Below are 13,564 nucleotides of genomic sequence, written 5' to 3'. Positions count from 1 at the left end.
AGCCAAATAAAAGTTAGAAGAGAGATCAGTCACTTACTCGCAACATGACAGGCTTTTCTTCTTCCTTGTCTATTGGCTGGTTAGTGCTGTGAACCCACGTGTTGGTGCAGAGGTGTCGTAGGCGCACATACGAGTTTCTGAAAGGATATTTGTTTTAAATATATATATATTTTTTTTCGATTTAAAGTACACATGGTTGATTCTTTTTAAGGCTGTCTGTGTAACCAGCAAAACGAAAGTTTCCGCTGACTGGCGCTCATAAACATGGAGAAACAGGTAAGAGTTTCTGTCTTAAGGTAAAAGACTCAGACAGACTTTCATTTGTGGTGGTGGAGCAGGTAAAAAATTGTGTCAAAAACTTAAATTTTAGTTTAATTTGACCAGAACCTTCTTATAATTGTTTGCTTCTGGAAAACAGCAAATATGACTTGTTATGGCTTTCTTTAAACAATGGCTTTCAAAGTCAGATTTGTGCACAGCTAGTAGTTATCATGTAGACAAATTCTACCACCTGAGCAGGGGAGCTCTGCAACTCCTCCAGAGTTACCATGCCCCTCTTAGCCGTTTCCCTGACTAACGCTCTCCTTGCCTGACCTGGTAGTTAAGGTGGAAAGCCATATTGTGATACTGTCTGCAGTTGGGCTACACCCTGACCATTTTCAGATGAGGGATTAAATGTTTTAATTGGAGGATTTTAGAGTAAATAGAACAAACGAACACAACACTTTGCAGATTATTTGTAAAATTTGTAAAAATCATTTCTAGTTTTCTTTCCACTTGACCGTTATGCTTGTCCAGCATAACGGTTTGTGTTTATCTATTATACACGATCTAAATTTTTCCATTTCTCTAAATGTCTAGTCAATACTGGGAGTTTGTGCTGCATTTGTTTCATAGTCATTGAACATATAAGGACTACTGGCATTAGTAGCACAAGACAGACCAATATCTTTCACATTTAAGTGCCAAAATTACAATTATCTGCATGACGAGCAGAAGGTGTACGATCTTTATCAGTCGTTAGGCTGGAAAGTACCACCGCGTACTCAATCCAGGCTCTATTTCAGAAACACGTAGCAGTGATGTTATACTTTGGAAGTCCCCAAACCACAACATGCCTGTTGTTTGATTTCCCAAAAAAAAATAAATAAAAAATGTGGCAGATAGTTACTCAGAAGAATAACTTTACAGTTGGGTAAATGTCAGACCACAAAAGTTAAGTAGAGGCCAAATCACAGTATTTAGTACTATACGTCTTTCCTACCTGGGTACCAGAGAGTCCCCCCCTCTTAAGGTGGTCGGGTCCAGCTCGAATATGGAGGAGATGTCGTTTCCATGAGGAACCGATATGAGTGTGTACACGACTTTATCTGGGACAGTTTTCAAGCGGGCTCTCAAGGGGTCTTGCTCCGAGTCCAGCTATAAAAAAAAAAAAAAAAATCCCATTAGAAACTGAATAAAAAATTAGAAACCCCTTCAAGGGCAAATTAGCAAGTGTCTGGTGAAATGCATGCCAATAATCGCTAAGATAACATGGATCCTAGGAACTAAATAAGTGTACTGGCAGTAAAACAAGGTCTTAAAATTGCTAAAAATGTATAAAGAGCGCAATCAGGGTTGCATACACTTATATAAGTTGAGATTTGTCCTTACAAAGCCGCAATCCTGAAATGATGGATGAATGTATAGCTGTATGGATGATTTTTTTTTACATTTTTTTAAACGGAGAAAAAGTGAACTGTAGCTGAACAGTTCATTCATCTTCTTCTGCTTTGTACGGTGGCCCTGAGGTATGGCTTTGGCCAGTAAATGTTTGAAACTTCATAATAATGACAATAACGTGAACCATTCAATCATTCATTAACAAGAGACAAACACTGATGGACAAAGACTGCCATCTGCTGTTCAACAAAGCACAGCACATTCACTTTGCAACTAGAGCAGCCAGAGACTGTTACCTGTGTCATTAAAGTATAAAACATATTCTTCATATCCCTGTTAATTATAGCAGCTACAAAATAGGTTTGAGATGTTCATAAATACAACAGTGTGAGATATGAAGCAGGTTGTTTTTGTATTAATGGCCAAGCCAATAAAAAGCAGTGTTTTTATTTCAGTGGCAACTCTACGCTAGTGATGAAAAGTCAGGCCTTCAGTAAGACTTTCTCACCGGAGAGCGGAAATCGAGGCCCTCCTCTTCGTACTCTGGGTTTACCTGCACAAATTCAAGAGTGATTGACTTTCTATTGCTCACAAGCAAACATGCGGGCCTGGAGACGGACAGACTGACCTCTGCAGCCAAGTAGTGCCCTGTGGCCAGGTGTTTGAACCTGAACAGACTGTTCCAGTAGCCAGCGCCACCTCGACATGGATCATGCTGTACGACCTGAAACAAAGGAAATCAATTTGAGCTCAAAGCACATCCAGCAGAAGCAGGTTTGAATCGATTGCCACTCACCTCGATCTCCCAGAGGGCTTTGCTGCTAGTGGCCGAGGTAGCCGACTGCCGCCCAGTAGTGCGAAGGAAAACGTATTGCTTTTTTCTGTGATCGTCGCATGTGAGGAACTTCTCCTGCTCTGCATGGAACAACCGTACAACATCACCCTGCAGAGAGGAGTTACAGCAAATTACGGCTAAAAATGGCTCATTTTAAAATAGGAAACCTTGTTAGTGATCTCTGATGGCCAACATTTGATCAACGTGAATGGATAGCATTCTCACTTAATCAGTTTTGGGAAAGTAACCAAATGCTATTAAATAATTTTGGGACTTTGAGGCCAGTACTTTATTCTAGAAAGGTTAACCAGCAGACTGAATAGTCCACTTGATTTCAACAAAGCACAGCACATTCTGTAAGTCTGAAAGTCTGTAAAATTGACAGAAAGTCTGCAAAATTGAGCTTTTAAAGTGATTTAAAGTCTCATTTACAGGCATGTACTGCTGACTGATGATACTGTTTGTTTGTCAGAAATAAACAAACCAAGCAACCCACTCAGATTAGACGAGCAACATTATGCAACATTTTTAAAGAAAAAAGAAAACCTTAGAAACCCCTCAACATTATTTAACTGAAACTGTTTTAAGCTTTTACACAAATAAATACCATGTTGAAAAATGAGCTATCTATCCTAATATACATGCAAGTTATTGTGCACATGTACATTTTTTAAGAATGAGAAAAGGTTCTGTCTCAAAAAGAGCCGTTTGAAATAAATCATCGTAGAAAGAGTTATCTGGCATTCGCTGAGAAACGCACTCCTTTCAGGACACGCTCCTGGTTGTCGCTCCATTTCATAAACAGGACGATCTTCCAGCTGGTGCTGCAATTTACCGAGTTCACCTGAAAAATAAAGAGACATGGTGTGACTGAATCTTTGGATCCAGACACAGAACTACAACAACTCATAAAGTAGAGATATTTGCTAAATTCTTTGCAAGGAATCAAGTATAAGTGGAGAAACTGTTTCCTTCAATCCTGTGTACAATCACCCAACTAAAGAAAACAATTTCCATTTCCAATTAGCAACTTGAAAGCAACATTTTAACTGCCTTCAAAATTGAATTTTAACATCAGAGCAACTTAAAAATCCATTGTATGGGTTCTCTACAAAGTAAATTGTACCATTTTAAGTCTTACAGAAGTTTATGTGTCAAACCAGATCACATAATAAACAGTAGTGTTAGATAAGGAATGGGTTTATCCACTAATGTTATATAGATGAAAATATAAACAATGACAGATGTTTTGAAAATGTAAAATCCAAAAAACACAGATTAGCTCTTAAGTTTCAGTAAAGGAAAGTGTACAGAATTGAGGAAACTTATGCAGAAAATATTAAATTCCTTCCAAAAAAAAAAAAAAAAACGTTATGCCACTATGTAGTTTTTAAAGGTTAGAAGACAGTCATCCTTTAATTTACCACAGATGATCAGTGACAAAAAAGATGACACAAAGGAATCCAGTGTTGTAGAAGAAAAATGGATGGCTTATTTGCCAAAAATGTGAGAAGAAGGAAAAAGATTAATAATAAAGAGAATGAGACCTGATACAGAGCCCTGAGGAAAAACACAGACAACTGATGCAGCTTGTAATCTAAAATGTTTTAACTACACAAGCTGATTTTGATCCAATAAAAATAGTTTAAACAAGGCTTTGAGGAGCCAATTCCACCAACTTTGATGTTCATAGGAGAATGTCATGAAAGATTCCCTAAAATGCAAAAAATAAATAAACACAACTATGGCTGAAAGCTCAGAGCGAGACACAATGTGTGGCTCACATGAGACTTTAACCAGACCTGTTTCTGTCCTGAGAAGAGGCTGAAAACCAGGGTGGATCTGTTCAGGCAGATTAAGAGGTAAACTAAAGCAAACCTCGTTGCATCCTGGGTTATCCCCAAGCTGATGTGTGCTAGCATGCAGCGGCTGACCGGCGTTGACTGGGTTCAGGACCACTTTATCCCCGATCACTACCTGCAGTCACACAAGAACACACAGGCAACAAACGTAAAAGCCTGACAAAGAAAGTTCTTTACTGAATGTCTGACGCGAACACTGCTGCAAGGTAAAGCAGGTTGAAGAGCGGCTCTGTTTTCAAATACGGAAAACTGAGGAATTAATTATACTTACACAGAATGTAACAACCAAAAACATACATGAGTCATATAAGTCAAGATGGGCACAAACTTTGGTCTAAGATGTTCCATGCATGTAAATCAACTTCTTGCCATAATATTTCTGCAAAACAAAGTTTTTATAGTTAAAGAACAAATTGTGTGTCTAAAAACATTTAGATTTAGATTCTGATTCAATTTAGTTTTTAATCTAAACACAGACAAAGTGCTACAGCTGTACCAGCCTTAATTTGTCAAGCTTTTTATCGATCAATGTTAAGTTTAATTTACATATGTACTTTTAGCCCAAACTCATGACATGGTCAGTTTGCACCAAATTGATTGTTAGAGAAGACCAAACATGACCAGGACCTGGCTGCTGCAACTATCTACAGCCACCACTGCTGAATAATTAACAATATTAATATTTTTTATATTAATTATTTGCTAATAAAGCCATATTTTAAACACATAAAAAAATAACTTTTGAAACATCTTTGTAGGTGTATTTAAGGGTTTTTAGTTGAATGTCTCATCATTTGTCAGAGTGGTTTAATCATGGTGCAGACCTCAATCCAGTTAAATTTGTTGCACATCTCAAAAATGGATATCAAAGATGTTCTCCATCCAATTCGACATCAAATATTTTTCAAAGGACATGTGCAACTCTGGCATGAGATACCAAAACGGAACTGCAAGCTGTAATTTCAGTGGAAGGTGATTCTGCAGAACAAAGAGTCGACTGTGACAAATGAATAAGAAGCATCGCATCTCTGGTATTGATTAGACTTTTTTGTTTTACTCCGGGTTGTTTATTTACATGGAGCACAGCGCTCCCGCACAGAACTCGTCCCACGGCCTGAAATACTCACGCTGTCCCCGATAGAGCGGAGTTTGTAGAAAGGCTGAATGTAGAACCAGGAGCCTTCATTTCCTGCAGTGTCCAACATGACCCTCATGGCGTTTTTCTCCAACAGCGCTGGCAGCCGTTTGTTCACCGTCAGGTATTTGTTGCTCTTCAGATGAAGCAGCTGTGCAGGAACAAAGAGCAGTGAAAGCTTGCACACACTCGTCACATGCCTGCCTTTATTTTGGGACTTCTAATGATTCATCTGTACTGATCTTTTTTTAAAATAAAAAAATAAAATAAAATAAAAAACTGGATGCAAAACTTAAAATTTATTGCAGATTAAGGGTTTAAATTATATAAATGGGGTCAAATATAAACAGTTCTAGAAATTCCCTGATTGGGACATTTGAAGAAATTAAACTAGTATATTTTAACCATATTAGCACAGGATTTAATTTCCATTTCAGAAGATTCACTGTGCTCAGAGACACTCAAGCTCAGGAATATTTTAGATTTAGGCGTATGGCATTTTGGAATAAACATCAAAGAATTTTCACCCCCATGTTAAAACATGGGATGTTTTAACATTTTAACATTTACCTTACACAAAAACAGACAGAAACAAACCTGAATGACATTTCCATACTGTATCACAGTTCCCAGGAGTTTCTTGTTTTCAGAGTCATTTTGTTTCTTCTCCAAGTCAGCTGCATGCTGGGGTTTAAAGAGAGAGCAGGACAAAATTCATTTCACCAACAACTTCATAGCTCATCCTGTCCTGCAGAAATGTGCTCTAAGAAGCGGTTGTGTTGGTTCCAAACAAAAAGTCCTGGAAGAAAAGCCATGACTAAAATTTGGATCTTGAGCAGAAACGACTTAAGTGAATCCTGGCCTCACCCATCCACGGGGAAGATGGCCAGCTTCCATTTTATGACTGTTTGGTCAAAAAAGATTTGCTTAAATGGTATTAGACTTCAGAGGAGAGGAAGAAAGGAGAGCCTCTTGGACAGACAGGTAAATTTCTATAAAAGGACTTACAAGGGTTAGGGTATATATATAATAATATATAATAGTAATTGATGCTTTAAAGTCCTACAACTGAGATTTTTGTAAATTCAGTTCATAAACAATCAAAAAGTGTATTATTGATATCCCAACCTGTGAAGAAATTTATATTCAAGATCTATTGAAATCTGCCTGGATGTGTTTATTGCCACGGGGACAGAGCTATGTGTCGTGGTAGCTGTGAGATACTCGTGTTGTTTTCATGGCTTACGTGGAGCTTGTTGAGCAGCACCGTGTCTGTGTTGCCCCCAGGCTTCGCTGCTTTCCAGAACTGCTTCTGGGCTGAGTAGCGGTTCATGGGGCAAAGTTTAAACAGACAGTCTGCACAGACGGAAAGAAAAAAGGCACAAAGCAATCAGTTCCACTTCATTAAAATCAAATAAAAAGTAACAGACAGAACAAAGGGAAATACATGAAAATACACATAGCCTCCTCTCCACAATAGCCAGCAATCCTGGTAAAGATGTGCAGAAACAACTACTGCGTCGTCGTTTCACAGTGGAAGAACAAAGATCAACGGAGATTTATTCAAACCTCATTTAAAATCCTCCTCACACTGTGTGGTGGCAAAACAGACTTAGATCCAGCCTTATTTATCACAGCTATGTTGTTATAAAATGATTACATGTGTACAATTAAACCTCAGTTTAAATCCAGCAGTTCTGTGAAGGCTTCAGAGATTTGATTAGCGTATGAACAGCATCATGACGGGTCAGGGAGAAAGTTCAGGAGGAGTTTACAGAAAGGTTGGGTTGAAGTGACTGGCCAGGAAAGGGAGCCAATTACACCAAAGATCACCATTGTAACACTGGAGGCGCTGCAGAGATCGACAGCTCAGGTGGAAGAATGGCTTCATAGGAGAAGTATTGGCTGTACATCCAGTTAACTATGCTCTATTGTAGCTTAATCCTTGCAGTGCATGATCCCAAAAGTCTATAGGAAAAAGGCAGAGCGTACCATATGACTAATACCCAAAATGAAACCAAAGATTATTCATTGAGTTAGGCTTAGGGGGTTAGGGGTAGGGTTAGGGACACTAAAAGACATAAAGTAAAGGTGTCCCACTAAAAAGGCTTTCATTAGATTATCTCATATCGTTAAACTGAACAAAATGTAAAAGTTAAAAGCTGTATTCAAAACAATACGTCAGTGTGAGAATATGTCACTGAAATTAAAGTTGAAATCTTTTGAAAAGCTTTTCGCAAATCCTCAGAGGTGGCTACAAATGTGAAGGGAGTTTGAATGTATCCAAACTTTAAAGGCATTCCCTAAACAACACAGCATAAAACATCAACATTATAAATCAGAAATGAAACTAGTAAACTAGCTTTGTTCTCTGTGCGCACTGATGTGGCCAAGCGTGTGCCTGCACTTCAAACACGTATTAATAATTCTCCTGAATGCAGATCAAAGGCCTTTCTCCGCTCTGGGGAGGAGCAACGGATGCAGAGACGGCCTGCATCTGCGTGTGCGATCAACCTACACCACCTCCTCCAAATGTGGTCACGGTTAGATGGTTAGACGGCAACAATAACACCAATAACACACCATCAGCGCTTCTGTTTGCATTACGAAAGGGCATGGTAAGGGGGCGTGGTCAGCAGGCGTGGGTAACCACGGGCAACGCGGAGATGCTGCCGTTATCAATAGCACCAAATTGTGGAGTTAATTTTCATATGCTGCGCAGAAACCCGCCAAAAGGGAAACCAGGCCTTTTATTTGCATGTGGACTGAGCATTAGAGAAGTTCCTCTTCTGTCCCAGGAGAGTTCCTCTTCTGCAGCTCGCCAGGACTGAGGGAGACTTTAGCAGTGGATTCAAGTTAGGTTTTGTTTAACAGGAACAGATGAACTACTTTCTCCTGCAGAGCTGGGTTTGTCTCCTCCCTCTGTGTTCTGGCTTTCCTCTCATTTTCATCTCCTATCGGATCCCTGCTCCTTCTTTACCGAGAGGGCGAAAAGAGGAGGAAAAGAACAATCTGTCCATCCTTCCCCCCATTCTATGTTTCTGAACTTCATTTGGAGTTGCAGTAACATGACCAAATAAGGCCAGCCAAGAGAAAGGGAGTTAGACGACTTTAAGAGAGGGGGAGAGGGTGGGGACTCCCTGTTTTTCCCCCTTCACATATTCTGTCATCCCTCCTTCTTCTCTTTCTCTCTGAATTCCTCTAACTATTTCACACACACCATTTGTTCCCTCATGAATAAAAAGGTCGCAACATCCCAAATCTTCTCCAGCCATCCAAACACCAATGGTCTTTCTCATCAGTCATGTTTGACTTCAGCTTGATGCATAATTCAGTGACGACAACAATTAAAGGGAAGTGAAAGACAAATGAGGAAGACGAGGGGAGAGTGAAAGAATGTAAAACAGAGCGTAGAGGGTTACAGTGGAGAAAATGAGAAACTCTGGCATCTCAGTGTTGGATTCTTCATTTACAGTTGAAACCACATATTTACATGCATCGAATTAAAAACATGTGCAGCCTCTTTTTTTACGGTCTTGAAATAAATCAGGCGAAACCTTTCCTCCTTTAGATCAGTTAGAATTACAGAATAATTTCTGTTAACTTGATGCCAGAATACTTTCTTCAGATTCAGAGGTTTACATACTAACAATATGTGTTAACAATATAATGAATTTGAACTTTCCAGATGATGATAGCACGGCTTTGTCATTTTAGGATAAGTTATTTCACAACACTTAAGTAAATTGGAAGCAAACGAGTGAACATATTTTCAACCAACACCTCAAACGTACCACTTTCTTGCGTGAAATTATGGAAAAATATCCAAAAAAAGGTCAGCCAATATGGTAGGAAGTGGATTGTTTCATCTTTGTGAAAACCTCCAGATGCTTAAAGGTGCCACGCACATCTATTCAAACATTTATACACAAGCATGAAGACGAAGGGAAGGCATCTTCAGCCATCACAACGTTCAGGAAGGAGACAGTTTCTGTGTCTCAGATGTGGATGAATAATAGTGTGAAAAGTGCAAATGACCTTGTCATTTGTGTGTCGATATCCACAGTGAAAGAAGAACTACGTAGGTTGAGACATCAGTCAGAGAGGAAGAGGCCATTAGTACAAAAGTAATATAAAAAGGTAGATTACAGCTTGCAAATGTATGCAGGGAGACAATCCTGGGTTTTTGGCCACTTTCTGCTGCACTTACCCAGAAATATGACATCATGAGAAAAAACATTATGTGGAAATAATAAAACAAACTCTCAAGCTATTAGTCAGGAAATTAAAGCTTAGGCACAAATGGATCTTCCATATGAATAAAGACCCGGAGCATTGTGACAAATCATTTACAAACTAGCTTACGGACAATAAAGTCAATGTTTTGGAGCAGCTATCACAAAGCTCAGATCTTCGTCTCAAAGACACTTTGTGGGCAAAGCTGAAAAGGTGCATGTGAGGCAAGTTGGTCTGCAAACAAAACTCAGTCATGTGAGTTCTGTCAGGAGGAATGGGCCAAACAGTATTTTTCTAAGTTTGAGGTAAGATACACAAAACACCTTTTAAACTCTATGACAGAGTCCATAAGGCATTTCTTAAAAATATGAAATGTATGTATACTTCTGAATTTAAAGAAAATGAAGGGGGGAAAAAACTACAATCGTCTACTTCTCTCATTATTATGGAATCTAGAAAATAAAAGTAATCTTAATATTTTAAGTGACCTAAAACTTTAGTCTGATTTAATGTCAGACAGAGAGATAAAAAAGTGTATCTGTATGTTTTATAGAGTAATTAAACTTCTGTTTTAAAATGTGTAGCAGCTCATGATGTGATTAAAAGAAGAGTAAAATTATTGTTGCTCTCGTTTTTTCTTTAAATCTTTTCATCAAATTGCAGACAATTAACCACAGAATACATAAATACTGCTGTTTGTAATGAATTGTTAAACTAACACTGATAAGGAGGGAAAAGCTGAACATAACTCGGTTAATATTAGAATGACATTAAGCAAGGTTTGCTGAATGAAAGCATAGAAAATTTGCACTTTCATCCAAAAGACAATCACAGCTTTTAAATGGATTCCAAATTCAACTAAAAAATATCATTAAATTTGACATTTCCAACAATCGTCAGACAGTGGTTGAAACCTTTTCCCAGAGAAAAGTAACAAAAGTTTCCATCAAGCCTCCATTCATGCCCACAGTTTACAGCTTACATAATAGAGTCATAAAAGCTCTCAGAAAGCAGAAGAGACTGCTGACATGTTTTACCTTGTATATTAAAAACCAAGCAAGCACCACTAAGAGTTGGTCACACCTCTGGTCCAGATCTAACCGAGCTACCTCTGCTCTAAGTACAATACACACACTGACCAAGGACTTGGAAACAAACGCTGCTCTTCCTGAGATTTTGATCTTATTTCTAATGTAGAGGAAGCAACAAATCACTACTGATTCAAAAGCTGGACTTTTTCTGCAAGACCTTGACAGAACAAGGGAGGGTAGTCATGTGCGTTAATAACGAAAGGAATGAACAACAGAACAGTTTCTGCCGTTTGTCTCAGTTAAAACACTCAGCTTTTCTCCTGTGTGTCTCTGACAGAAGCAATGCTTTCTTTACATGGACAACAGAAATGAGCCGCTAAGGTGGGCCTGAGGGGAAGGTTAATTATTTCAGAGCCGACGCAAGTGGTATGAGTTAAACACTGTAAATTAGGCAGGAGTTGACATGAGCATGAGTGGTTAAACACACAAGAGAGTCAGTATTCCCCATAAACGCTTTCACATGCTGCTAGTTTAGCAATGAAAATGCTGGAGTAATCAGATCTTGGTTTTGTTTTTCATCAATTTTGGTGAATTATGGAGCTGGGGCAAAAGGGAAGGAAAAGGTTTTAAAAGGGTATTGGGTTGTGAATCTAAGTTTTCAATGAATCAGCGTTGTGGCCCTTAATCCAAGTGAAATCTAAAATGAAAAAGAAAAAGAAAGAAATAAACAGCAAGAAAGTAAACTAATAAATTATCACTAACGGCATACAATGATAAGTAATATCTTTAGATATTAACTTGCACTTTTAAAGAAATCTCATTAGATTAATATCTAAAATTTTAATTTAAAGTATAATTCGTGATTAATTGAAATATGTGTAATTATTTTTAAGATGCAGAACCAACAAAGCATTTGGGGTTGAACCGAAAACAAAGCAGTGATTTTTTTTTTTTTTTTACACTGACTACATTGTTAGGCTCCAATTGTTCACATTAGAGATTTCTTCAAACATTTTTTTGCTGTTGTTGTTACACTTATATGTTTCAGATCATAGGATGTTTTATTATTTGTTAATTATGACCTGGGTAAATACAAGATGCTGTTTTAAAGAGATATTTATTGAAGGGAACAAAGATATGCAAGCCATCCTGGAGCTGTGCGAAACTAAACCTGACGGTTGCACCACCTTCTATAATCACTGCCATCAAGTGTTAGACAAAATCTATGAGAAAGTCATCTCTGTAGAGGCGGGGTGCCCTGCTCTTCCTTGCAGAATGGTTCAAATTCAGCCAAATTAGGTGGTTTTCAAGTACGGACATTCTGTTTAAGATTATGTCACAGTAGCTCAACAGGATTGAAGTCCAGAATTTGACTACACCACTTTAATAATTTACTCTACGACCGTTTTATTTTGTGCCAAGATGTTGAATTACTGGTGGACTTTGGATCACTGATCCAAAGTCCACTTGACTTACTGGCTGGATATTTTCCATCACTATTTCCACCACCTTGTGTGACTAAAAGTATAACGTTCTTTACCTGGAATGCTGTGTCAGCTGCTCTCCTGATTTAACAGGATGTGTAACTTCCAAAAAGTCCAAATGTGACACCGGACTTTGTCTTCTGCTTGGTCAGCAGCAAATCTAAATTTGGAAATGAGGCCTGCAGTGGTTCTTCTAGATTCTTCGGTGGTCTCCTGAATGAGTCATTCACAGGTATACAGCTGTGTCATGTTTTCTCCATTTGTAGTTAATTCCATGGTTTGCAAGGCTCCCTACTACTTGGAAATGGCTTCGATTTCCTTCTTGTTCACGTAATTCTTTATTTCATGGCATTATGTGTTGCTTTTAGACATCTTTGTGGCCTACTTCATAGTGTCAGTCAGGGTCAGTTAGACCGATTTCTTGTTTCTGCATCTCTGGCATTAATCTCACCTGGGTGTGTATAGTGAACCAGATCAAAAATATTACAGGTGGCAAACACATATTAATGAAACTCTACATTTTGCAGGAAATTACCAGAAGTTCAAGGTTGCTTTATGTTATTATGTAAGAATGACAACTCATTATTTAAAAGGATGAAATTAAAATCGTAGCATAACAACATAACAACAAAGAGCTGCCCCCACAAAACCCTCCTTCATACAAGTAATGTGGCATTTAAAACAGTGGGAATCACAACAAGTAGATAATACAAAGCAGCGCTGAAGAGTTACCTCTGCATTTCACCATCTCTGCATTTGAGCACCGCTACTGAGTTTGTTAGTTACTCAGTGGTCTGACTTAGTCAGCATGTGGATTGTAGAGCAAGAAAATAAGGCAATACTGGACAAGAAAATATGAGTTACTTTTCAAATAAAAAAAAGGTATTAAAGACTCTACACATTAATAATTTCAGTTTGAAACAATGAAACATCTGGAACATCAGACAAGACTGTATCCAATTAGCATTGATAATGTGATACATTGATGGATTGCAATGGTAAGTATTTACATTCTGTACATTTTGGAGGAAGGACACAATATTTTTCTCAATTTAAGCCAAAGACATAATTTTTATATACCTGACTATTAATGTTTAGAGATATATATTAGGGCTGAAACGATTCCTCGAATGATTCGAGTACCTCGATTACTAAAATTCCTCGAGAAAAATTGACCTGCCTCGAAGCTTCGTTAATTTATGTTTTATTAGTTAGCGCACCGTGTTCCGGCCGGGACTTCATTTGCGTTGCGCGGAGCTCTCACTTCCGCTTCTGAGTTGTTGACAAAAGCGAAGTCTCAGCGGCATAAAGTCCAATCT

The 13,564-nt window shown here is 38.3% G+C and overlaps 1 protein-coding gene across 8 annotated transcripts in view; it reads right to left on the bottom strand.

Moving 5' to 3' along the window:
* Nucleotides 1-13,564, bottom strand: part of LOC103147632 (inositol 1,4,5-trisphosphate receptor type 1) — an 88,158-nt gene that overhangs the window by 58,784 nt on the left and 15,810 nt on the right. For 6 of the 8 annotated variants that reach the window (XM_007566074.2, XM_016678649.1, XM_016678651.1 and 3 more), the window contains 10 exons: nucleotides 6,741-6,850; nucleotides 6,092-6,178; nucleotides 5,487-5,645; nucleotides 4,376-4,474; nucleotides 3,258-3,341; nucleotides 2,459-2,605; nucleotides 2,291-2,386; nucleotides 2,171-2,215; nucleotides 1,265-1,419; nucleotides 38-137 (listed from right to left, as the gene is read on the bottom strand). In XM_007566074.2, the coding sequence (XP_007566136.1) occupies nucleotides 38-137; nucleotides 1,265-1,419; nucleotides 2,171-2,215; nucleotides 2,291-2,386; nucleotides 2,459-2,605; nucleotides 3,258-3,341; nucleotides 4,376-4,474; nucleotides 5,487-5,645; nucleotides 6,092-6,178; nucleotides 6,741-6,850 (1,082 nt within the window). The remainder of the gene's footprint in view (nucleotides 1-37; nucleotides 138-1,264; nucleotides 1,420-2,170; nucleotides 2,216-2,290; nucleotides 2,387-2,458; nucleotides 2,606-3,257; nucleotides 3,342-4,375; nucleotides 4,475-5,486; nucleotides 5,646-6,091; nucleotides 6,179-6,740; nucleotides 6,851-13,564) is intronic. The other 2 variants (XM_016678650.1, XM_016678653.1) reach the window with 1 other exon arrangement.

The sequence above is a fragment of the Poecilia formosa genome, unplaced genomic scaffold, assembly GCF_000485575.1.
Source record: "Poecilia formosa unplaced genomic scaffold, Poecilia_formosa-5.1.2 Scaffold186, whole genome shotgun sequence".
NCBI classification, from domain to species: domain Eukaryota; kingdom Metazoa; phylum Chordata; class Actinopteri; order Cyprinodontiformes; family Poeciliidae; genus Poecilia; species Poecilia formosa.
The sequence above is the reverse complement of the archived record's forward strand: the minus strand, read 5'-3'. Positions and strand labels throughout refer to the sequence as shown.